We start from the raw sequence: 26,362 nt of genomic DNA, 5'->3' as shown, positions 1-26,362 counted from the left end.
TAACCCAAACTATACAATTACCTTAACAAAATATTAAAAATATTATTCACCAACTTTTAGATATATGTGGTAAAATCACCTTGAAAATTAACTGATGGAAAAATATAAGACTTTGGGTTGCAGCAGTAAGAAAACCTTCCAAATGCTTTGAAACTTATTTTTAGGAAGAATTTAGATTTTTGGTGCTATGCTTTATTAATTATTTTTACGGGCAATAGCTAGATTCACATATAAATAAAAGCCCATTAAACCAAGTGCTGTTCTCATTTCATTCATCTTAACAATAAATTTGGATTAGCTCAATAATCAGTGTTCAAAAGTTGAAACCGTGCATTAAAGGGTGGCTACATTTTCAATTTTTTCAGGAACCTCCATAATGGTGATATCAATTTATATTTTCACCAACGGTGCCCTCTTTTCCCACATCCTTACCAACGCTTGTTATCTTCTGTCTTTTTGATAATAGACATTCTAACACTGGTGAGGTACTATTTCATGGTGGCTTTGATTTGCATTTCTCTGATTTTTAGTGATAGTGAGCACTTTTTCATGCACATGTTGGTCATTTGTATGTCTTCTTTGGGAAAATGTTTATTGAGGCCCTTTGCTCATTTTTAAATTGGATTAAAATTATTTTGCTATTGAGCTGTGGAAGGTAGGTTTATTGGATACTAACTCATCAGATATATGGTTTGAAAATATTTTCTCCCATTCCACGGGTTGCCTTTAATTTTGATTGTTTCCTTGCTGTGCAGAAGCTTTTTAGGTTGATGGGATACCACTTCTCAGTTTTTGCTTTTGTTACCTTTACTTCTGGTGTCATGAGCAAAAAATTGTAGCCAATTTTCCCATGTCAAGAAACTTTTTTTCCTATGTTTTCTTCTAGTAGTTTTACAGTTTCAGATCTTATATATAAATCTTTAATTCATTTTGAGTTGGTTTTTGTGTTATGAGATAAAAGTCCAATTTCTTTCTTTCTTTCTTTCTTTTTTCCATGTGGTTGTCCAGTTTTTTCAACATTTACTGAAGAAATTATCCTTTTCCCATTGTGTATTCTTGGCTCATTTGTTGTAAATTAATTGACCATATAAGTATGGGTTTACTTCTAGCCACTCTATCCTGTTCCATTGCTCTATGTGTCTGTATTTATGATAATACTATACTGTTTTGATTACTATAGCTCTATAATATAGTTTGAAGTCAGGGATCATGGTGACCCCAGCTTTGTTCTTTCTCCAGATTGCTTTGGCTATTCTGGGTCTTCTGTGTTTCCATACAAATTTTTGGATTTTTTTTTTCTCTGTCGCTGTGAAAAATGCCATTGGGATTTTGTTGTTGTTGTTGTTGTTCTTTCTTTCTTTTTTATTTCCTTTTTTTTTTTTTTTTTTTGCTTTTTAGGGCCAGATCTGAGCCACATCTGTGACCTACACCATAGCTCATTGCAACGCCAGATCTTTGCCATTGGGATTTTGATGAGGATTGCACTGAATCTTGTAGATCACTTTGGGTAGTATGGACACTTAAAAAATACTAGTTATTTCAAAAATGTCTTAAATACAAAAAAAAAAAAGCATGAACCATTTTAGAAATGAATAAATTGAATTTCTTCAAAATAAAAACGTGCTCTGTTAGAGATACTGTTAAGAGAATGAAAAGACAAGCCAGAGACTGCAAAAATATCACATATCTTACAAAGGATTTATATGCAAAATATATAAAGAATGCTCAAAATTCAATAATATGAATATGATCAACTCAGGTGGAAAACGATATGTATAGACACTGCAACAAAAAGATCTGTGGGAGTTCCCGTCGTGGCGCAGTGGTTAATGAATCTAAGAACCATGAGGTTGCAGGTTCGATCCCTGCCCTTGCTCAGTGGGTTAACGATCCGGCGTTGCCGTGAGATGTGGTGTAGGCTGCAGACGCAGCTCGGATCCCTCATTGCTGTGGCTCTGGCGTAGGCTGGTGGCTACAGCTCCGATTCAACCCCTAGCCTGGGAACCTCCATATGCCGCGGTAGCGGCCCAAGAAATGGCAAAAAGCCAAAAAAAAAAAAAAAAAAAAAAAAAAAAAGATCTGCGGATGGCAAAAAAAAAGTGCATGAGAAGATGCTTAATATTATTACCCATTAAGGAAACTACATGCCTATTAGAATTCCAAAATTAAAATAAAAACTGACAATACCAAGTGCAGACAAGGATGTAAAGCAGCTGGAACTCTCATACATTGCATATGGGGGGGATGCAATATGGTACAGTCAGTTGGGAAAAAAAGTTCGTCAGTCCCTTATAAAGATAAATATGCATTCACCAAATGCCTCAATAACCACACTTCCTAGGTATTTAACCTCAAACAACCAATTTACACAAAAACTCACAATTGAGTTCAGTGTGACTTTATTCACAAAAGCCTAAGGCTCTAAACAACCCAATGTCCTATAACTGTAAACAGATTAACTCTGGTACATTAAGGTCACAAAAATATTATTCACTTATGACAGCAAACTAATGATATACTAAAAAACATGGATGAATATCAAATGCAATATACTAAATGAAGGACATCAGTTTCAAAAGACTACAGGCACACCCTGGAGATACACTGGGTTCAGTTCCAGAACACTGCAATACAGAAAATATCAAAATAAAGAGTTACATAATTTTTTTTGTTTTCTAGTGCATAAAAAAGTTATGTTGGGAGTTACTGTCATGGCTCAGCAGAAACGAATCTGGCTAGTATCCACAAGAACACAGCTTCAATCCCTGCTCCGGCATTGCTGTGAGCTGTGGTGTAGGTCTCAGACGCACTCAGATCCTATGTTGCTGTGGCTGTGGCGCAGGCTGGCAGCTGTAGCTACAATTCGACCCCTAGGTTGGGAACCCCCATATGCCGTGGGTGTGGCCCTAAAAAGCAAAAAATAAAATTTTTTTAAAAGTTGTTGCTAAAATGCTAACCATCCATCTCACCTTCTTTTTTTTCTAGCGGAGGGTTTTGCCCTCCTCAATGGGTGCTGACTGATCAGGGTGCTGAAGTTTGGATGGCTGTGGCAGTTTCTTAAAGTAAGACAACAATTGAGTGTCCTGTATCAGTCGCTTCTTCCTTTCATGAATGATTTCTCTATGGCATGCAATGCTGTTTGACAGCATTTTACTCACAGTGGATCTTTCAAAACTGGAGTCAGTCCTCTCAAAATCTGCCTCTGCTTCATCAACTAAATTTATGTAATATTCTAAATCACTTACTGTCATTTCAACAACCTTTACAGCGTCTTCACCAGGAATAGATTCCATTTCAATAAACCACTTTCTTTGCTCATCCATAATAAGAAACTCCATATTCGTTGAAATTTTATCATGAGTTGGAGCAATTCAATCACACCTTCAGGCTCCACTTCTAATTCTAGTTCTCTTGCTATTCTCATCACATCTGCAGTTACTTCTTCCACTGAAGTCTTAAAGCCCTCAAAGTCATCCATGAGGTTTGGAATAAACTGCTTTCAAATTCCTGTTAATATTGATATTTTGACCTCTTCCCATGGATAACAAATGCTCTTAATGGCATCCACAATGGTGAAAACTTTACAGGAAGTATTCAATTTACTTTGCCCTATCCATCAAAGGAATCACTATCTATGGCAACTATAGCCTTATGAAATATATTTTTTTAATTATTGAAATATGGTTGATATAAAACATTATGTTAGTTCCAAATGTTCTACATAATGATTTAACATTTGCATACAGTAGAAATGATCACCTGGATAAGTCTAGTAACCACCTCTCCCAATGCAAAGTCATTACAATATTGACTATATTCCTTACGCTGTATATTACCTCCCTGAGGCTCACTTGCCATATTACTAGAAGTTTGTACCCCTTAATTGCCTTCAACTGTTTCACCCACATCCCCATCCCCTTTCTTCTGGCAATCACGTTTGTTCTCTGTATCCATGAGTCTATGTTCACTTTGTTTTATTGTTTTATATTTTAGATTCTACATATAAGTGAGTTGGTACAGTATTCTTCTTTCTCTGTGTAACATTTCACTTAGCATAAATTTCCCTCCAGATCCATCCACGTTGTAGCCAATGGTAAGCTCTTCTTTTATGGCTAATATTACATTGTATATATTTGTCTATTTGTCTTATTGTTTCTTTGGATAAATAGAGGTGGAATTGCTGTATCATGTGATAGTCGTATCTTTAATTTTTGAAGAACCTCCGTAGTATGTTCTGCTCCAATTTACATTCCCAATATCAGTGCACTTTTCTCCATATCCTCAACAACCCTTATTGTTTGTCTTCTTTTTTTCTTTTTTGACCACACCTATGGCATATTGAATCCTTAACCCACTGCACCACAGTGGTAACACCTATTATTTGTATTTATGATGATGGCTATTTTACAGGTGTGAGGTGATATCTTATTGTAGTTTTGATTTGCATTTCCCCAATGATGAGTGATGTTTAGCCCCTTTTTCATGTGTCAGTCGGCCATCTGTATGTCTTCCTTGGCAAAATGTCTATTTGGGTCCTCTGCCCATTTTTCAATAGTATTTTTTTATGTTGGGTTGTATGAGTTGTTGTATATCTTGGATATTATCCCCTTATCAGACACATCATTTGGGAATATCTTTTACCATTCAGCATGCTGCCTTCTCATTTTGGTGATAGTTTCAATCACTTTGCAAAAGCTTTTTAGTCTGATGTACTCCGTTTGTTTATTTTTGTTTTTGTTTCCCTTGCCTGAAGATACGTATTCAAAAAAATAATGCTAAGACCAATGTCGAAGAGCTTACTGCCTAGGTTTTCTTCTAGGAGATTTAAGGTTTCAGGTCTTACATTTAAGTATTTCATCCAATTTAGGTTGATTTTTATATTTGGTGTGATAAAGCAGTCCAGTTTGATACTTTTGCATGTAGCTGCCCAGGTTTCCCCAACACCATTTATTGGAGAGGCTGTCTTTTCCCTGATGTATATTTTTGCCTTCTTTGTCATAGATTAATTGTCCTTAGATTAAATGTCCAGGTTGATGTCTGGGCTCTCTCTTCTGTTCCATTGATCTAAGGATCCATTTTTGTGGCAGTACTATACTGTTTTGATTACTGAAGCTTTGTAGTACTGTTTTAAAGTCAAGGAGTATGATACCTCTGGCTTCTTTTTCTCAAGATTATTTTGGCTATTCAAAATCTTCTGTGTTTCCATACAAATTTTAGAACTATTTGTTCTAGTTATGTAAAAAGTGACACTGAAATTTTGAAAGAGATTGCATTAAATCTGTAGATTGCCTTAGGTAGTATATCATTTTAATAACATTAATTCTTCCAACAGATGAGCATGACATGTATTTCAATTTATCATGAAGAACTGAAGATTTCTTTCATCAGTTTCTGCCTTCAATGTCTTATAGTTTTCTGAGTATAAGTTTTACCTCCTTACTTAGATTCATTCCTAGGTATTGTATTCTTCTTGATGCAACTGTAAATGGGATTATTTTCTTAATTTCTCTTTCTGAAATTTTGTTATTACTTTATTAGAAATATTTTGTTATAAAATAGTTTTTTATTACTTTATTAGAAATGCAATGTTATTAGAAATGCAGCAGACTTCTGTATATTAATTTGGTATTCTGCAATTCCACTAAATTCATTAATGAGTTCTAATAGTATTTTGGTGGTAACTTAGAATTTTCTCTCTATAGTATCATGTCGTTTGCAAATAGTGATAGTTTTCTTCCTTCTTTCCAATTTGTATTCATTTCCTTTTTTTTTTGTATTATTGCTGTGGTGGGACTACCAGTATTATATTAAATAAAAGTAGCAAGAGTGGGCATTCTTGTCTTGCTCTTGTTCTTAGAGCAAACACTTTCAGCTTTTCACTATAGAGTATGATGTTGGTTGTAGGTTTCTCATATATGGCCTTTATTATGTTGAGACATGTTCCCTCTATTGTCACTCAGTTGAAAGTGTTTATCATAAATGTTGAAGTTTGTCAAGTTTTTCTGCATCTATTGAGATGATTGTATGATTTTCATTCTTCAATTTGTTAATGTGGTGTATCACACTGATTTGCAGTACTGCACCATTCTTGCATCCCAGAAGTAAATCTCACTTGGATCATGACATAAGATCCTTCTAGTGCATTGTTGAATTTGGTTTGCAAATCTTTTGTTGAGGATTTTTGTAGCTATGTTCATCAGTGATATTAGTGTGTAATTTTCTGTGATATCTTTGTCTGGTTTTAGTGACAGGGTGATGTTGACTTCATAGAATGAGTTTGGAAGTGTTCCTTCCTATTCAGTAGTTTGAAAAGGATAGGTGTTAACTCTTCTTTAAAAGTTTGGTAGAATTTCCTGTGAAATAATCTGGTCCTGAACTTTTGACTATTGGGAGTTTTTGATTACTGGTTCAATTTCATTAATGGTAATTTGTCTATTCATATTTTCTAATTTTTCCTGATTCACTCTTGGGAGATTGTATGTTTCTAGGAATTTATTCATTTCATTAATGTTGTCCACTTTACTGTATATAATTAGTCACAGTAATCTTTATGATCTTTTATATTTCTGTGCTGTTGTTTTTAAATTCTCCTCTTTCATTTCTGATTTTATTTATTTGGTCCCTATCTTTTTTTGAATATTCTTGCTAAAGGTTTATCAATTTTATTTATCTTTTCAAAGAACTAGCTCTTAGCTACATATCTAATTGATATTGGCCTATACTTCATTTATTTCTGTTCTGATCTATACTATTTTTTTCCTCCTACTAACTTTTTCTGGTTCCTTTAGGTATAACATTAGGTTATTTATTTTGAGATTTTTCTTACTTCTTGAAGTAGGCTTGTATCACTATCAGCTTCCCTCTTGAACTGCTTTTGCTTTGTCCCATTGATTTTGGATTACTGTCTTTCCATTTGTATTTGTCTCCAGGTATTTGCTATTTCCTCTTTGATTCCTTCAGTGACCCATTGGTTCTTTAGTAGCATATTGCTTAACCTCCAAATGTTTGTGTTTTTTGCAGGTTTTTTTTCCTCATAGTTGATTCCTAGGCTCATACCACTGTGGTAGAAAAACTCAATATGATTTCAATCTTCTTAAACTTATTGAGATTTATTTTGTGGCCCAACATGTGATCTATCCTAGAGAATGTTCCATACACACTTGAAAAGAATGTAGAATATTCTGCTACTTTTGGATGGAATATCCTCTATATATCTATTAAGCTATTTTGTCTAGTATGTCTTTTAAGGCCAGTGTTTCCTTATTAATTTCTGTCTGAATGATCTATCCATTGATGGAAATGGAGTGTTGAATTCTTCTACTATTATTGCATTATTGTCAATTTCTCCCTTCATGTTTGTTAATATTTGCTTTATGTATTAAGGCACTCCTATGTTGGGTGACTATATATTTACAATTGTTATCTTCTTGTTGGACTGATCACAGTATAGTTATGTAATGCCCTTCTTTGTTTCTTGGTACAGTCTTTGTTTAAAAGTCTCTTTTGTCTAAGTATTGCTACTTTGGTTTTCTTTTTGCTTCCATTTGTATGGAATATCTTTTTCCATCCCTTCACTCTCAGTCTGTCTATCTCTTTAGATATGAAGTGTCTCTTATAAGCAGTATATACGTGTCTAGCTTTTTTATCCATTCAGCCATTCTATATCTTTTAATTGGAGTACTCAGTCCATTACATTTAAGTACAGTGATGTACTTATGACCATTTTGTTCACTGTTTTCTGGCTGTTTTATAGTTTATTTTATTGTTCCTTTCTTATTTTTGCTTTTTTTTCCTTGTGATTTGATGACTATTTTTAGTGTTATGTTTGGATTCTTTTCTCTTCTATGTATGTATCGATTATAGCTTTTTGGTTCTTGGTTACTATGAGGTTCACTATAAATAAACTTTAAGTTGATGATCTCTTAAGTTCAAAAACATTCTAATAACCATGCATTTTTAGTCCATCACTCACCACCATGTCTAATGTTTTGTACATCATATTTTACATCTTTTTATTTTGTGTATTTCTTAGCTATTTAATATGAATATAACTAATTTTACCACTTTCATCTTTTAACTTTCTTATTATCTTTGTAAGTGTTGGTCTCTATCTTTACTGTAAGTTCACCTTTATCAATTTTCGTTTTATAATTTTCACATTTCTAGTTATGACCTTTTCTCTTCTGTTTTGAGAATTCCTTTTAACATTTCTTGTAAAAGTGGGTAGTTATGCTAAATTCTTTTAGCTTTTGCTTGTCTATAAAACTCTATGTCTGTTTCAAATCTGAATGACAGTCTTGCCAGGGTATTTTCGGTGGTAGGTTTTTCCCCTTTCATCACTTCAACTATATTGTAACAATTCCTTCTGGCCTGCAAAGTTTCTGCTGAAAAGTCAGTTGATAGTCTTATAAGAGTTTCCTTGTTTGTTACTAGCTGCTTTTTTCTTGTTGCTTTTAAGATTATCTGCTTATAATTTTTGCCATTTAAATTATAATATGCCTTGAGGTGAACCTCTTCAGGTTTATCTTGTTTGATACTTTCCATGATTCCTGAACCTGGATGTCTGTTTCCCTTCTCAAGTTAGGGGAAGTTTTCAGCTATAATTTTTTCAAGTAAGTTCTTTGCCTCTTTCTTACTCTCTCATCTCCTTCTGAGACCCTTATAATGTTAATGTTGGCATGTTTGATTTCGTCCCAGAAGTCTCTTAAAAGATGATCATTTTTAAAAATTTCTTCTATTTTCTGTTCAGCTTGGGCGATTTGCACTACTCTTGTCTTCCAGTTTGCTGATCGTTTTCTGAATCATCTATTGTTGATTCTTTCTAGTGTATTTTTATTTCAGTTATTGTATTCTTCAGCTGTTTGGTTCATCTTTATATTTCATAACTCTTTGTTAAACTTCTCACCATGTTCACCCATTCTTTACCTGAGTTTGTTAAGCATCTTTATGATCACTGCCTTGAATTCTTTTTTTTTTCATTTTTAAAAGTTTTATTGAAGTATAAATAAACTCAAAACGGCTTAAAGACTTCAGTGTATGAAAAGACGCTATCAAACTCCTGGAAGAGAACATAGGCAAAACATTCTCTGACATCAACCTTACAAATGTTTTCTCAGGTCAGTCTCCCAAAGCAACAGAAATAAAAGCAATAATAAACCAGTGGGACCTAATCAAACTGACAAGCTTTTACACAGCAAAGGAAACCAGAGAGAAAACAAAAAGACAGCTTACAGAATGGGAGAAAATAGTTCAAATGATGCAACTGATAAGGGCTTAATCTCTAGAATACACAAGCAATTTATACAACTCAACAGCAAAAAAGCCAACAGCCTAAATGAAAAATGGGCAAAAGACCTGAATAGACATTTCTCCAAAGAAGATATACAGATGGCCAGCAAACACATGAAAAAATGCTCAACATCACTGGTTATTAGAGAAATGCAAATCAAAACTACCATGAGATACTACTTCACATCAGTCAGAATGGTTGTCATTAATAAGTCCACAAATAACAAGTGCCTGGGGCAGGGGAGGAACCCTCCTGCACTGTTGGTGGGAATGTAAGCTGGTACAACCACTGTGGAGAACAGTATGGAGGTAACTTAGAAATCTATACATAGAACTACCATATGATCTGGCAATCGCATTCTTGGGCAAATACCCAGACAAAACTTTCCTTAAAAAAGACACATGCACCTGCATGTTCACTGCAGCTCTATTCACAATAGCCGAGACATGGAAACAACCCAAATGTCCATCAACAGATGACTGGATTAGGAAGATGTGGTATATATACACAATGGAATACTACTCAGCCATAAAAAAAGAATGAAATAATGCCATTTGCAGCTACATGGATGGAACTAGAGACTCTTATACTGAGTGAAGTAAGTCAGAAAGAGAAAGACACATAACATATGATATCACTCATATCTGGTATCTAATATAGGGCACAAATGAACCTTTCCACAGAAAAGAAAATCATGGACTTGGAGAATAGACTTGTGGTTGCCTGGGGGGAGAGGGAGGGAGTGGGAGGGATTGGGAGCTTGGGGTTAACGATGCAAACTATTGCTTTTAGAATGGATTAACAATGAGATCCTGCTGTGTAGCACTGAGAACTATGTCTAGATACTTAAAACGGAGCATGACAATGGGAGAAAAAATTATGTATACATGTATGTGTAACTGGGTCCCCATGCTGTACAGTGGGGGGAAAAAAAGTGTGTTCGGGGAAATAACAATAAAAAACAAATAAATAAATAAAATAAATAAAAAAACATGGTATGCTATTACATATAGCATAATTCCATTTACGTGACACTCTGGGTTAGGTATAACTACAGAAATAAAATGCTGATCAGTATTTGCCAAGAGTTAGGCAGTCAGAGAAAGGGCTGATTACAAAGTGTAGCAGTTGGGAGTTCCCATCATGGCTCAGAAGTTAAGGAACCCGACTAGGATCCAAGAGGATGCAGATGATCCCTGGCCTCGCTCAGTGGGTTAAGGAGCTGGTGTTGCCAGGAGCTGTGGTGTAGGTTGCAGACATGGCTAAAATCTCAAGTTGCTGTGGCTGCGGTGTAGGCCGGCAGCTACAGCTCCGATTCGACCCCTAGCCTGAGAACATTCATATGCCACAAGTATAGTAAGGGAATTTGGGGAAGGTGCTAAGCCTATTTTTTCATCTTGATTATCTGATTGTTGATTGCATGACTTTTCATTTGTCAAAACTCACCAAAAAGACTGAATTTTACCAAAGGAAAACTTAAAAAGTGAATAAAATTGTATAATGTTATGTGAATATATAGAATATTAAATTCTATCATACTACTGCAAGTACATAAAACTGAGTAAGTCTAGAAAGTAGCTTGAAAAAATGAAACACTGATGTGAATAAGAAATAATTCAATAGGTAACTTTTCTCTTGAACTTTTGTTATATTTTCATATTCCCCTACAATAAAATCAAGTTTTAAAAATTCATTAAAAAGAATATAAAACTAAGCAATTTTAATTTGTCTAAAATTTTTGACCGAATAGAGATTTTTTGTTTGTTAAAAAAGAAAAATAGATATTTAATCAGCTTCTTAGATTATAAACTCTAAAAATAATCACTAGAATAAAAAACTACTTCAAATTCTTTAAACATCCCCAACAAAATACTTTACTAAAAGTGTTTTAAATAGTTTTGCAAAGTAAGAAAGACATTTATCTTGGCTTTAGAGAAAAATATCCCCAAAGAAGCCTAAGCATGTTGGAGTTGGAAAAGGTACTTTAACTCAAATACATGAAACATTTGAAGTTCTCACAGGATATCTACATGGATCTATTCAGTAATAATTATAATTACATGCTAAGTATTATAAAGGAAGACAAACAGATGCATGTAGAATCTCAGAAATGAAGAGTTTAACTCTCTCTCTGAGGCTTAATGAAAGAGAACGCATGTGAAGTGAAGAGGGTCGGCTGGGAAAGTAAAGGGCAGCCACCCTGGTGGAAGCAACAGTACCTGCAAAAATACGAACGGGGGAGAGGTCGTGATGCATTCAACATAGCACAATATTCAACTGGAAATTTGGTTCAAAGAGTAGGAGAGAATTCAAAGTTGGAAATACAGATAGAAGTTAAATGATTAATTATCAACACAGAAATTATCATTCAAAGGAAATTTCACCAATAAAATGGTCTTCCACATGGACCCCTAGTAAAGTAGTAAAGCAAATCTTAGAAGTCTGGCAAAGGAATACAGGGGGAACAAAGTATGAGTACCTTAAGGTGTCTTGCAACTTCTGGATTAAACAGAGGTGTTTTGATGTAATGAAAAAAGAGTGTCGCGATCCTTTTTCTGAGTCCTGCAAGGTTTTCATGTTTGACTCCTCTCATCATAAGGTCAACCTCCCTGTCAATCAATTCTAGAATCTCCTGAGTCAGTTTACATTCATGTTCCTGTATAAAACACAAACACATTCAGTACAGAATTTTAAAAGTCACTAACTTAGTTTTTGAAATTACCACCCAAATAAACTGAAAACTAGATTTTGAAATGAATGAAGCACTGTTGATAGAAGTATAAATTAGTATAACTAACTTGGAAAAAATGTTGACATTATCTAGTAGAGTATAAGATATGCATAATCTACAATACAGAAATTCTACTCTTAAGTTCTTTAAAGAAATGTGCATGGAGTCACTGTTTATAGATGTTCAAAATTAGAAACAACCAAATATTCATAAATAAAGTGATTACAAAAATGAGCGACAGCTTGTTCATACAATAGAATATTATCTAACATATGGAAATGAATTAACAAGAGCTATATACAATAACACATTTAAATATTAAAAATTAATGTTGAACAAATGAAGAAAGCACAAAATAATACATACAGTACCATTTCATTTAATAAAGCCCCAAAATAAGCAACATTATACCCTATTATTTAGAGTTATATACAGAGATGGTAAAACTATGAAAAAAATCAAGGAACTGAATACCATGAAAGTCAGTATGGTAGTTACTTTTAGGGGATGAGAAGGTGAATTGCAAATATGGAGAGAAAGGGAATGGCAATGTTCCATTTAGGGTGACAGAATGTCTTAACATTTGTTAAACATAACATACATAATTCTTACATTTTTCTGCATATTTATATAATTCACAATAATTTTTAATAAAGTGATAAAAATGAGTGTGGTTGAATAAGAAAACCCAAGTAAGAGTTAAGTGTTTAAAGTAAAAGGATTTAAAAGTAGTAAAATAAAAGTTGCTCAAAGTGCCCAAAAGGGACTACAAGAAACGGTTTGAATGAAGGGGTCAGAAGGTAAAGTCAATAACCAGAAAACAATGTTCTTCTGTTCTTTTTAACACTTAGTTGATATGGCTAATGCAAGCATCTACATTAGTGGTCTCTGGCCCTCAAGGCACATTAGAAGAGATTTTAAAAGATTTTAACATTGCCCTCACATTTGAGGATCTGATTTAACTGCTCTAGATATCATGCCTATTCATTTATTCTCATATTCCCTCTCTCCCTTTCTCTGTGTATCTCCCTCTCTCTTTCTAGCTCTTAGATGATTCTAATGTACATTCACATTCAAGATTCACATCTGTATTAGCAACTGCGATCGAAACAATACTTTTTATTGAGGCTCAAGACACAAATTATACATTTTATTTATGTTATAAATACATACACATAAATATATTTATATCCTCAAAGTAATTAATTTTACAAATGACAAAACTTATTTTTAGAAATATTAAATAACTTACCTAAAGTTGTGCAGCTACAATAGGATAGAGCCAGAATTCAAGTCATGTTAAAGGCCTTAATCCTCCATCAAACATTATCAAATAAGTGTATATGTGGATATATTAAGTCAAACTTCTTAAAATATGCACAGCTTATCTTCTGTGAGTCCATATTTTGGCTTTTTAATTAACCAGCTAATGGTCCTAATTATGTCAGGTTAAGAGGATCTCTACCATATTCCCTATGTGCACTCTCTTTTTTCCAACCTGGTCTTTTTACTGCCCTCTATAGCTATGTGTATCTCCTTCCTCTGGACCTACTGCTTCTCCCTCTCCTCCTATCTTCAAAGGCATAGTCACCAGACAAACATCTTTGAAAAGGCAGTTCAGAACAAAGGCAGTCAATGCCTAACTGAGTCCATTTCTCTGCTCTCAAAATGGGCAGGAATGTGGAAGATCTATGGAGACTTACCTTCCAACAAAAATCCTTTACTCAACTACTTAATGGGTCTTAAATCAATAATTGATGAGGAAAAAGGAGATAAAAATATTTATACCAATGCTACTTCAAAACTGTTAAAAATAAAATTTTGATCAAAAAGTGTCGACATATAGACAACAATTGCTATTTTATTTAACTGAGTGTATATATTGAGATTATATTAATCTCATGCTGTATATATTGAGATTCATTGCAAAATTAAGGATATCTACATTAAGAATATTTATTGTGCCATATTTACACTTGTATGTGTCATAGTTTTAGAACTTTCAGATAAGTATTAATGCATAAATCATATCCTCCCCAAATTATACCAAGCAATATAGTTGTTGATAAAATAAAATTCACACATGTCAACATTTATTAATTATATCTATAATTAATTCAAAACATCTTATTTATTTTATTGATAGTGATGATGATATTCAAAAACTAAGAGAAAGTTAACATACCTTTACAGTATGTTTAAGTGTTAAAAGTACATCCAGCCTCTCATCTTGAGAGATATTTCTCAGCATAATGCATTTATAGATGTTTTGCAGCTCCCTGGCTCTTATGGTGAACTGTGTATCCATCTCAATTATTTTGCCATCAAACGTTCTCCATACCTTTGGGGCTGAACACTTAAAAATAATGTGTTTATAATTATCAGTTAATCAAAGGTTCAAAAATAATTTGTTCCTTCTATTATAACTTAACTTTAACTTTATTTTAACTTAACTTTAACATCATGTGCTTTACAAAAATATGACTAAAACTTAAGATTAATTAAAGAATTTCTAGACCATGGATAAATAAAACAGTATAGGAAAAAAACATGAAAGAGCTTCAGTCTATAGAAGTGCAAACACTTCCCTGGGATTCAGAATTTGCTACTAAGTTGTACTAACTAGTATCATGGTTAGTTTGATGGGTTTATGAAGTAACTCATTACCCCCTTGGGGAAAAAGTATGCTATTTAGAATGCTAAAAATAATTATCTACTTGGTTCTATTATATTGAGTTGTATGAATGTGTCTTGATCATGCCTTGCCAATTGAGGACAACCTTTGTGGAATAACCATTACAACCTTCAATGCCTTAGACTTACAGATATAGCAAAATGGAACTGTGTTTCCTATAAAGATAAACCTGTAACAAATGCACAGTTCTTCACAAAGCAGATGTCCACAATGAAACAGCTGTAATTAGCTATCTTAGCAGCGCTGTGCTCCCTGCAGTCCTCATGATAGCTAAGATTCTCACTTCCTATTCCAAATCCAGCTCCTCTAGCTCGGTGCCTTCCAACCCAGCCTGCCTCTGAACTGAGGGTCAAAGCTGGAGTTAACTTGCCCTGAAGTTCCTCTGAGGACTCCAGGCTAGGAATTCAGAGAAAGGAAACAGAGAAGCCAGTCCTCTGCTGACTCGGGACACCAACACCATCTTTAGCAATGATTAAGATTGTGGCCCACTGCTTTTGTTCCCTCCTACTGAGACTTAAAGAGAAGATTCATTGACCTAGAAATCACAGTGAAAACTCACGGGCTCTTCTACTTTAAGGTATAAAGCTGCTCAGTTCCTTTCCCTGATTACAATCTATCAAAGAGGAGACTGTGTTCATCAGGACTATCAACTGTCCAAATACTGTATTTTTTTGTAGGCTGACTGGTAACTGCTTTGCAAACATGTAGTCCAATTTACGTCATGCTAGCCATGATTTAAATCTTAGATTTGATATAATTTAAAGTTTAAAAAGCCCACATATCCAAATAAATTATCAGGAATGTAGAATAGCCAAATAGAGAATTCATATAAAGCTGTATTTAGTATGACAATAGTATGAGGAATTTTTAGTTACAGCCTCAATTTGCCTTTTTTACACATTTCATATTAGCTACATTATACTGAAAACTGCAAAGCTACATTTAACAACTATATTTGACATGTTTTCCAAGAAACAGCAGTGTTTTCTGATCAAAACTAAAATTAAAGTTATGCAAAGCTAGGAATCTTCATCAGAAAATTTAGATCCTGAGTTCTAGTTTTAATCCAGCAAATGAGAAGCTGTGGCCATATGATTTATATTTTTAAAACATAAATCTATATTAAATAATGCAGAGTTAATTAGCAGACTGACAGAATTAATAAAATTATTAAGGATTATAAAAGGGAAAGAGCTCAATGAGAAAATATTTTATTTAATTATTATCGCTTAGAATTTTTAAAAAATATTTTGTTTGTCTGTTTTTTCTTTTTAGGGCCACACCTGCAGCATATAGAAGTTGCCAAGGCTAGGGGTTGAATCGGCGCTGCAGCTGCCAGCCTGCGTCAAAGCCATGGCAACACCAGATCTGAACTGCATCTACGACCTACACTGCAGATTGTGGCAAGAGCGGATCCTTAACCCACTGAGCGAGGCCCGGGATAGAACCTGTATCCTCATGGATACTAGTTTTTAACCCACTGAGCCACAACGGAAACTCCTAAATACTGTTTTAACTGGATACAGTTTTATTTGGGGTAGGCCTTAGAGTGTTACTGAACTCTAATGTTTGCTACAAAGCTCTTTTTAAAAAAGTTTGAAGGAATAAGTAATCTTGGGCTGTTTCATACTGCAATGTTCTAAAGTCTTAATCATTGCACACAGTTTTCCTCAGGGTAGTTCTATTAAATGTAATTTCCTTTCTTCCAGTAATGTGGACAATACCTTTAGTTCTGCAGGCTCGTAAGTTATTTCATTTGTAATAATCCAAGTAAAATAACCTTTTAATGAAATACTTAGTTCATCTACTTTATTGTAATTTTTTCAGCTATTGTACTGATTCAACTCTACCTTCCCTTCAAGTTTCTAGCCCCATCTAAAGCACTATGACCTAGTAATACCTTGGATTTTTTCCAAATATATTCAATATCCAAACCCTTTCTACCCTTCAATTTTTAACTTAAATCCTAACTTTTCTATAAAGATTCCTAACTACTATGGCTTGAAACCACTGAAACCACTAGCTCTGAAGTGCTATTATATTTGTAAAAACAAACATACGTACGTGCACATGAAGTATCAATATCTCTATTTCAATCACTCATGACAATGCAATTTGGATCCAAATTGTTCTATAATTTTTTATATTTGTTAACTCTATTTCTCCCAAAAGATTATAAGATCCTCTTGTGTAGTTCCATATATCTCACAGGGCCTACAGTATTCATTCATTCATTCATTCAATAAATATTTACTGTGTTTACTATATATTGGTCACTGTACTAGGTGGCAAGTAGATAAATTCTGATTTCAAGAACTCCTAAATCTAAGAGAATGAAAAGATTTAAAAATTAATTAAAATAAATGTTGATTATGCTGGATGATGCAAGTAAACAGGTAACTACAGACTGCTATGAAGCACTTAACTGTTGAAAAGAAAATAGTATCTCATAAAAAAACTGAAGAATAACTAGGAATTAGCCAGATTAAAGGGAACTGAGTGATACAATCAAAGATTCCTAGATTCAAAGTTTGAGTTCCCTAGTGTAAGCACGGAAAAGATATAAAAAAGCTGTTTGGCAAATCTGTTTTTATACGTGGATTTATTTCTGCCAACACTGATAACTGGATCTTCAGGTCTAAGCTTCTTTGATTTCAGGCCTTAAGTCGTTTTTTGCTTTTCTTTTTTTTTTTTTACTCTGATGCAGGGAAATGTCAGCTTTGCTTATTTCTTTTTCTCTGAATGTGTTGGCTGTAATAGGAGATGTACAACAATCATGTTCTTAAATTGCCTCAGAAAATAGGAGCATAATAAATTCCATTTAGCTGCCAGCAAATGAGACAGCACAGACTCTAGAGGAGAGAAACAGAAGAACAGCAGGAAGACACATTTCAAGGAAGGGAAGGTGGAGAGATAACAAAAACCTTAAGAGCAGCAAGCTTCCGCAGAAGAGAAGAAATGGCTGCACTGTGAGAGGAGTTCTTTCCTTTCTCCTAAATTAACACTCTAGTCCCTCAGGGCCCACATTAAGAATATCACTGACCCCGCCCCCCCAAAGCTATTGGGCAGTGATCAGCTTTTCTTTTACACAGCAAAGGGGTTTTGTTCATCCACAGAGGATACCCCTGTGTACTGTGGGTCTCAGAGAGAGGCAAGGGCTGGCTGCATCCTCCTATCCCATTAGTTGCTGGCCACCTGAGTAAGGAGAAAAAAAAAAAATTAAATGACACAGCTAAACTAGATTGCAGTTTTTTAGCTTGTGATTGTGAGAAGTGGTTTGTGAATCAAAGAAATAAATGGCCTTAACTCTAGAGAAAACCCCTTGCAGAAATTCAAATTGTCTCTTTACACAGTTTGGAAACTAGCTGATGATTTTTTATTCAAATTTCTTGACTTGAATTTTTTCACTTATGTCAACTTACAAGTTTTTTTAACATTTGATGGCCTGGGGATATCAATGTTTGATGTATTAAAATTATAAATTATTTAATTAATACTTCAAAAATCTTTAGATTAAGCCTTCTATGGAAAATGAAGGCTCAGTATAGAATTCATAATAACTGTCTTGATTGGACTAATTTAAAATAGTATCATTTCATTACTCAGAAAAATCCTTTATGTTCAGTATAAAAAGGTAAAGAATAAGATATTGGTTCAATACACCATGTAATACTTAGACACGCTGAAGTTAAACTAAACCAAACCATAAAATTTTTTTTTCAAAGTTATTTCCAAATTATAGGAAAGTAAATACTCTCTTTATACATCTACATGTTATGGTGCTAAATGTGGATCTTAAAATCTGCTCTGGTTGTTAGAGTTAACATTTAGAAAAAACACTGACCTTATCTAGCCTCAGGTATTAATTATAAGCTATTTTTTCTCAGCATTCAAAAAAACTGTAGAATAAGTTTGAGTTTTATGAAATCAACCCTGACTCCTGATTATTTACTAGAGAAATGGTAGGCACGGGTGGGGGCGAGGGTGAAAGGAGGAAGACAGGCCTAAAAAGGAAGAGAACTTGGGTAAGTATTTACAACAAAAGACTAATTATAAAAATCTATCTTAATTGTTTCCTATGATTTCTAGCATGGCATCATATACAGAAATAAACTACAATGATTTTGTGTTCGAAGAACAGAGCTCACAATTTACTATAACACGTTAAAGGAAGACCAAAAGTCACTGTTAGCCAATATTTTCAAAGACTGGACTAGTTAGGCTACTTAATGGACTGGGAATTGAGCTCAAATGTATTTGTTCCACTCTGTATTTATGTCTGTCCTGCCCTATACAACACTTCAGTCAAAACTGAGGAAAAATTCCCTAGTGTCAGCTAAAAGGTCCATTTCCTCTAAGTCTTAGCTTGGGGATTGGTGAGATTAACTGGTTTATCAGGTGGGGTGACCATGGGTTCAGAACCCCAGTTCTAAAGCCTATGACCCACAAGAGCCTTTCCCTTGAGTTCTACAAGTTCTCACGGCTAACTTTTCCATCCTTCCTTTGGGCCTCACGGTCTTGCATCTTTGTGTATCGCCCCACATCATCATCAGTCCGGATGTCAAGGCCCAGTCACTTCAAAGTTCCCTCTCCTCTTACAACAAAAAAGAAAAAAAAAAATCACCTTGCATTTACTATTTCATTTATTTAGCAATACAATTAGAGAATTCACAAGACGGCACGTTGTGCCTCATTGCCTTCCGACTGTCTCCTCACTCTATTCATTCTCTCCCAGCAACACTCAAAAGCCTCTAATAACCTGGCACACAGCAATTCTTTCCACACTCAAGATCCTTCAGGGTCTAAGGTTCTACCACAAAAGTTATGAGTATTTACAAAAAAAAGAAACAAAACAAAAACCAGATCTTCCTTCCTCATAGGAATTCTTGTGAACAAAACTGCTCCATCACCTCTTTTTTTAAAGTGCAAGTTAAAGAACTTAGAGTGCGGAGTTCCCGTCGTGGCGCAGTGGTTAACGAATCCGACTAGGAACCATGAGGTTGCGGGTTCGGTCCCTGCCCTTGCTCAGTGGGTTAACGATCCGGCGTTGCCGTGAGCTGTGGTGTAGGTTGCAGACGCGGCTCGGATCCCGTGTTGCTGTGGCTCTGGCGTAGGCCGGTGGCTACAGCTCCGATTCAACCCCTAGCCTGGGAACCTCCATATGCCGCGGGAGCAGCCCAAGAAATAGCAACAACAACAACAACAACAAAAGACAAAAGACAAAAAGACAAAAAAAAAAGAAAAAAGAACTTAGAGTGCTCACTCTACTCGAGGACAGGGAGTAATGGTCCTCAACGGGCTCCAGAGTCACTTCTACATGTGGGGACGTGGTCTACCTTTGGACTTTCTGTAATTCAAAAAGTGTTTAGAGATGATCCTAGATCTGAGGCCAGGGGTAAGCGGTGGGGAGAAGGGTGTGAAGGCATACTGAAGAGAAGACATCATATAAGTATTTACAACAGGAATTCCAAGTAGCTTGTAGGGAACAAAGCAGCAGATAAAGCACAGCAGGAAATCCTGTAGAAGGTCCAGCCTTATAAGAAGGTTCACTGGCACCTCAGAGGCCTCTAGCTCGTTCAAACGCTCTTGTGCCCTGGGTCCATGCTATCCTCTTTGGAGAAGTTAACACTCAGACACATAAGGAACACAGTGGCCAGTGATGAAGCTGGAGTCAACATAAAGCAACTTACTAAAGGAATAAATTTAGTTCAAAATACGACTCTGGAGAAGTCTGAATATTATGGCTTCCATACAGTAGAAGTCATCTTTCCTGGAATGAAGATATTCAAAATTTGAAATGATAGTATCTACATGGCATATTTTCTTTCAGTAGCTAAAATACAAAATTACACAACCGTTATTTCTGTCCCTTATTTTTTCCTCCCTAACTTCCTCCACAAGCACTTATTTTTTAAAATTTTTTATTATTTGTCTTTTTAGGCCCACACCTGTGGCATATGGAAGTTCCCAGGTTAGGGGTCGAATCGGAGCTGTAGCTGCTGGACAACAATGCCCAGATCCGAGCCACATCTGCAACCTACACCACAGCTCACAGCAACACCAGATCCTTAGCCCACTGAGCAAGGCCAGTGATAGAATCCATGTCCACATGGATATTAGTCAGGTTTGTCACCGCTGAACCACAATGAGAACTCCCACAAGCACTTAATGATGCTCTGTGATAAGCACTGTGTTAGGACACAAGGATATGGAAACAAAACACATCTCTCACTTTAAGAAGCTCAGAATCTAGGAAGGATTCAGACCCATGAATAGATATAATAAAAACTGACCACTGAGTACTAAGACAGAAGAAAAGAGAGTCTTATGAAGACATATAGTACAGGCCAAAGGAGGAGGATCAGTGATCCTTTCTGGAAGAAGGGACATACATCCAAGCTTGTTTCAATGGGTGCGCGGCCAGCTACTAAAGAAGGAAGGAGAGGATGTTCCGTGCAGAGGCTGCGCCAGATGCAGAACCATTGAGAGCACCTGGTCTTTCTGAGAACATGTAAGCAACTGGGCGTAGCTGAAGTGGAGCGTGAGCAGAGATGATAGTGGGGGGGGTCGGGTCCTTGTTCCCAGAGGCCAACAAGGAGCGGCAGGGGCACAGTTGTGTTTGCTGAGGTCACGATGGCAGCAATATGGATGATGGAGGAGGCTGGGGGTACAAAGCCATTAATATGGGGACATAAAGCAACCCAGATTCAACTAAATCAATGTCAGGCTGACATACACAAGGCAAGACCTGTCTCGTGACGGCAGACAGGGAAGTGAAAAAGAGCTGCTCCATGGTATCTCCTCAGAGCTTCTGGTCCTCTCGAGGCCCAGCAAGATCAAAAGGCTTTCCACCAGGACACAGGTTAGCCACGCTTCAAGTCTCTGCCTACATGGCCTGTTGGGATACATGCAAGGTCATCATGCTGCCAAGGCAGAGCCACTTCCCTGCAGGCACTGGTAGTGGGTTTGGAAAGGAAGAAGTAAAGGGTTGAGGAGATTATTATAGTAACAGAACAGACAGGTGGCTGAGAGAACATCAAGAATAAGGTCCACAGAGTTCCCACTGCAGAGCAATGGGGTCAGCAGCGTCTTTAGAGCACTGGGACACAAGTTCAATCCCTGGCACAGCACAGTGGGTGAAGGATCCATCACTGCCCCAGCCGTGGCATGGGTCACAACTGTGGCTCACATCTGATCCCTGCCCTGGGAACTCTATATGCTGCAGGGCAGCCAAAAAAGAAGAAAAAAAGGATAATGCCCAGGTTTCTGCCCGAAGCACCTGAGTAGATGATGAAACATTCATAGAGATTAATTATGTGAGAGCTACAGAACAGGATCAGTTTGGAGGGGAGGAACCAAGAAATGGTATGATGATATAACTTAGGGGTGGACCTGTCGACTTGATGGTACTCTCGGGAAATTCAAAGAGCAATGATGGCAGGCAATTCAGTATGTGATCTGGAATCTCCTAACAGAGGTCTGGCCTAGAACTGCAGGGAGTTCCAGGATGCAAAAAGTAGTTAAAGCCCCAAGAAGAACTGAGATCAAACAGGAGAGTGTGTAAGTAAGATGACAGGCGGGCATTTCTAGTATCAAAAAATACGTAGTTTTTAAGAATGAATGTTCTCAAATCACAGAAATCATCCAGCCAGAATCACTACAGCGAGTATCTTGAAGAACTCCATCTCTTTTCTTCTTGGGATTGGATTGGCTTTTAATATTTGGAAAGATCTAGTTTATAAAAGAAATTGGTCACTATGGAAACAGGCTATTCAATATCAAACAAGCAGTTTCACCACGAAAAGGTAATTACTATAGTTTTTCCCTTAATTGTATGTTTTCATTTATTCCATATATTCCTCTGGTCAGAAATTTCCAGTCAGTTAAGGACCCAGTGAGCAAAGGCAGAAACACTAGCCTACAGCAATTTTCCCCAGGTTGCTTACCAGGGGGCACCCCGGATCCAGACATTTGGGGACTTCAATACTCTATATTCTATCAGGGTGTGTCATTCATCTGATTTCTATAGCCAGCCTAAGCCTAAGAGAACAGAATCACAAGGAAGGTGTCTCCATCTTTTACTTCATGGCCAAATCTCTTTTGTTAAGAGCATGTTAATTTTATGTTAGTTCTTAATTATTATTCTAGGCTGCAGTGAAAATCTAAAGCTGTATAAGAAAAAAGAAAAATACAAAATTTAAACAAATATGTCACCAAAATACTAAATGAAATTCATGCAAATTCTAACAGTGTAAGTCTCTTCTTTAGTTCACCATTCTACATTTTTAAGCTCAGGATACATTCACATTTAAATAATTGTTCCTTCACTAACCTTATCCAAAAAAGCTTCTATTGATGCTTCCCGGTTTGCCGTATAAGCAATGTATCTATGTCTCCCAATGGAAGCAATTATCTGGGTTTCTTTTTCCAGAAGTTCACACAAAGCAGCTTTCCTTTCAGCTCCAGTGAAAGACTGGTTAATGCGTGCGAGTTCTTCTTGCCGCCAGACTAAAGGAATAACATGAAAGACTCTTGAGTTTTTAAAACCCCACATCTTTACAGAGCATTTTTCACTATCACATCTTGACAAGCAATATTTTATTTTTATATCAACTTAAATAAAATTATACATGAATAGAATCATTCACATTGTACACCTGATCCATGAAAAAAACAGGATGAAATGGAAGCTGAGAGACTTAAAGCAATAAAAGTAGAGCCAAACAAACAAAAGCCATAGGACAGCAGTGGAGATAATGTCAAATTACACCTAAGAAAGCATGCACACTTCCTAGTATTGGAAAAAAAAAAAAATGTCTTGAATTTGTGGCAGCCACGAACACCTACGGCTCCGATCTCCCTCCAGGAAGAGAACCTGTTGCCAGGACACATGGTGGACAGCATCAGCCCCAGCACTTCAGATCCGCTGCCACTTTGGAGCAGAGGCCACACCCTCCCCACCAGACTCCCTGACCAAGACTGAGGACCACGGGGAGAATCAGGACCTGACCAGGTCTGCCCCACAGTTTCTCCCCTGTGGTCAGTCATTCTATCAGAGCTGACTCAGGCTTCCTCAAATATCTCTGAGGCTCTCCATCCCTCCTTGTCTTTCCTTCCCTCTCCACTTTCACAGATGTCAAATTTACACAAACCTAATTAATTAATTAATTAATACACATCAAGCTTTGAACACCAGAGGTTGACTATACATCTTATTTTCAAAGGTCTATGACACATTTATATAAATGTATATAAATTCTAGGAATAGGAATGGAAGAAAACATAAATCCCCCAAATCAGAAATGCCAAAACCACGTTTGTTGACATGGTACAATTAAACTACAATTAACAACAAAATTTAAAAAAATAAATATTCCCACTGCTTGGAAACATAAGAAATGCTATCAAAAGTAACATTCTAATCACGTTAAGAAATAAAAGGTGTGGCCTGTCAACTATTAAAGAAAAAAGCACTACATATCAAAATGTATGGGATGGAACAAAAATGGCAGTAAGGTAAATTTAGGGGAATTTTACATAAGTAAACCTCAGTTTCAAACCAGGAACCTGTGAACTGTGTGATGGGGGCAGGGAATGGGGCAGAGTTATAAAACGCTGTAATACCTGTGACAGTTAATCACAAGCCTTCTCCAAAAGGTCATTTCTGGGCACTCCTCCCATTCTCCATGATTACTGAAAAATGACAGTGCGGCTTTGTTCCCCTGGGATATACATTTGGACTAAGAACCTAAACTCATTTAAGCCATATTTGTTCTCTGTTCTTCACAGAACGTGGGGGCAAAGCAAAAGCAGAAACAGTGATCTACTGATCTTTATTCTGAACAGTCAATAAAGTCTCTTTAATCCTTTCAATGTACACTTATTACTTGGTTGACTACTGAAGGGAGAGCCGTATTTACTTCATTAGCCGTGTAACTCTTTCCTTTTACATAGATATGACTTATTATTTTATTGTCAGAATGATGAGGTTTCAGAGTCTCATGAATTGCACTCTGGCCATAGAATCAAACCTATTTTTTCTCTGAACTTCAAAAAACCCAATTCCCTGATCTGATTATTATACTTGCCAAAACTCTATCACTTCTTTGCCATTCAAAACACCAACTTCAATTTTTGAGCAATTATCTAAAAGGCACCCTATAGATTTGAAGGTACATACAAAAGTGAGAAAGATGGGAGTTCCCATTGTGGCTCAGCGGGTTACGAACCCAACTAGTATCTCTGAGGATGCAGGTTCTATCCTTGGCCTTGTTCAGTGGATTAAGGATCTGGTGTTGCTGTGAGCTGTGGTGTAGGTGGAAGATGTGGCTCATATCTGGCGTTGCTGTGGCTGTGGCACAGACTGGCAGCTGCAGCTACGATTCTACCCCTAGCCTTGGAACCTCCATATTCCACAGGTGTGGCCCTAAAAAGCAAAAGCAAAAAAAAAAAAGTAAGAAAGACATAATGCCCTCTTGAAGGAGCAAATGTATCTCCTGGCCTCTCCCTAGTTGGAAAGACCATAAAATCCTTCCACTAGGACAGAATTTCTGCTTCTCCTTCAATTTATCTTTACCCAAAAGCCTACATTTTTCACCATTAGGTTTAGACTTTCTTTGGGTAAACCTCTTCTTGGCACAAGATTACTTCTTTTAACATCAATTAGATATGATTCAATCAAGTAAAATGTACTCTCCCATTGTTATATTCCAGGCATGATTCCTTTCTCATCCTGTTGCAGAGATATTTCAGAATACATTACATTTGTATATAATTTATATAATTAGAGACTGTATTTCCCTTCCTCTATGAAAATTTCAGGTTTACTTTAACGCTAGTCTCTGCATTGAAAGGTAAATATCTGAAACCATAAGTGGTTGTTTCTGGCCCTTTTCTGCTACAACCACTGCCTTTCACGAGATCTAGGTTTACAGTTTTATCAGATTTTTTTCTTCCTCCTCTCAAATTTCGACTTGAAATCATCCTGATCAGGTCAAGGACTTGTCACGCATGTTCTCTCTAAGAATCTATTCTGTTCCTTACTAGGAATATAATACTCAGACCCTGTACTGCTTGGTTTATTCAAAAAGGGCACTGGTAAATTTAAAAGCTAAATTGTGTTCAGCAAAAGGGCTGTAAATTTAAGAGCTAAATTATGCTATGAAAGTCCAGGAAATCCATGATTGATGAGTTTATCATTTAAGAGTACTTTTACCAACCAAAAAACTTTTTAAAAATTTGACAATATCCATATACCAAAAGGCAGTGTACAAATAAGAGGAAAATTGCTTGCTTGTGAAAATAATAACTGAGAATATTTACCTCGTGGGATTATATGAATGTTCCCAGAAAGCAAATAAAAAATGAATGATATTAGTAAGCCTATTTTACTTCCCAGTTTTACATTAGAAACCTTTGGGACCGGTAGTAAATTTAGGCCACTAGGATATTATTTAAGCTCGTCTGCCAACCCCAAAAAGCAATATACTGGTCTGCTCGATTAATCCTTCTGTCCTGGGTGAATCTGGAGATACACATATGTGTATTCAAATACATTTCTATCCATATATATTTGGATTTTACATTTTGCCTAAATCATTAGTATGACTTTTAAAAAGGAAACAACCCAATGAAGCTAATTAGAAAT

The 26,362-nt window shown here is 36.0% G+C and overlaps 1 protein-coding gene across 13 annotated transcripts in view; it reads right to left on the bottom strand.

Moving 5' to 3' along the window:
• The window catches only part of IQUB (IQ motif and ubiquitin domain containing), a 108,201-nt gene that overhangs the window by 57,726 nt on the left and 24,113 nt on the right, over positions 1-26,362 (bottom strand). For 11 of the 13 annotated variants that reach the window (XM_085005993.1, XM_005673215.4, XM_085005997.1 and 8 more), the window contains 3 exons: positions 23,048-23,223; positions 14,206-14,376; positions 11,769-11,945 (listed from right to left, as the gene is read on the bottom strand). In XM_085005993.1, coding sequence (XP_084862119.1) covers positions 11,769-11,945; positions 14,206-14,376; positions 23,048-23,223 — 524 coding nt within the window. The remainder of the gene's footprint in view (positions 1-11,768; positions 11,946-14,205; positions 14,377-23,047; positions 23,224-26,362) is intronic. The other 2 variants (XM_085005994.1, XM_013985682.3) reach the window with 1 other exon arrangement.

Source organism: Sus scrofa, chromosome 18 (genome assembly GCF_054392235.1).
Source record: "Sus scrofa isolate SSC_HxYL_T2T_F1_AM1 chromosome 18, Sscrofa_HxYL_maternal_Yorkshire_Landrace_v2.0, whole genome shotgun sequence".
NCBI classification, from domain to species: Eukaryota; Metazoa; Chordata; class Mammalia; order Artiodactyla; family Suidae; genus Sus; species Sus scrofa.
This window is presented reverse-complemented; position numbering and strand designations above follow the sequence as displayed.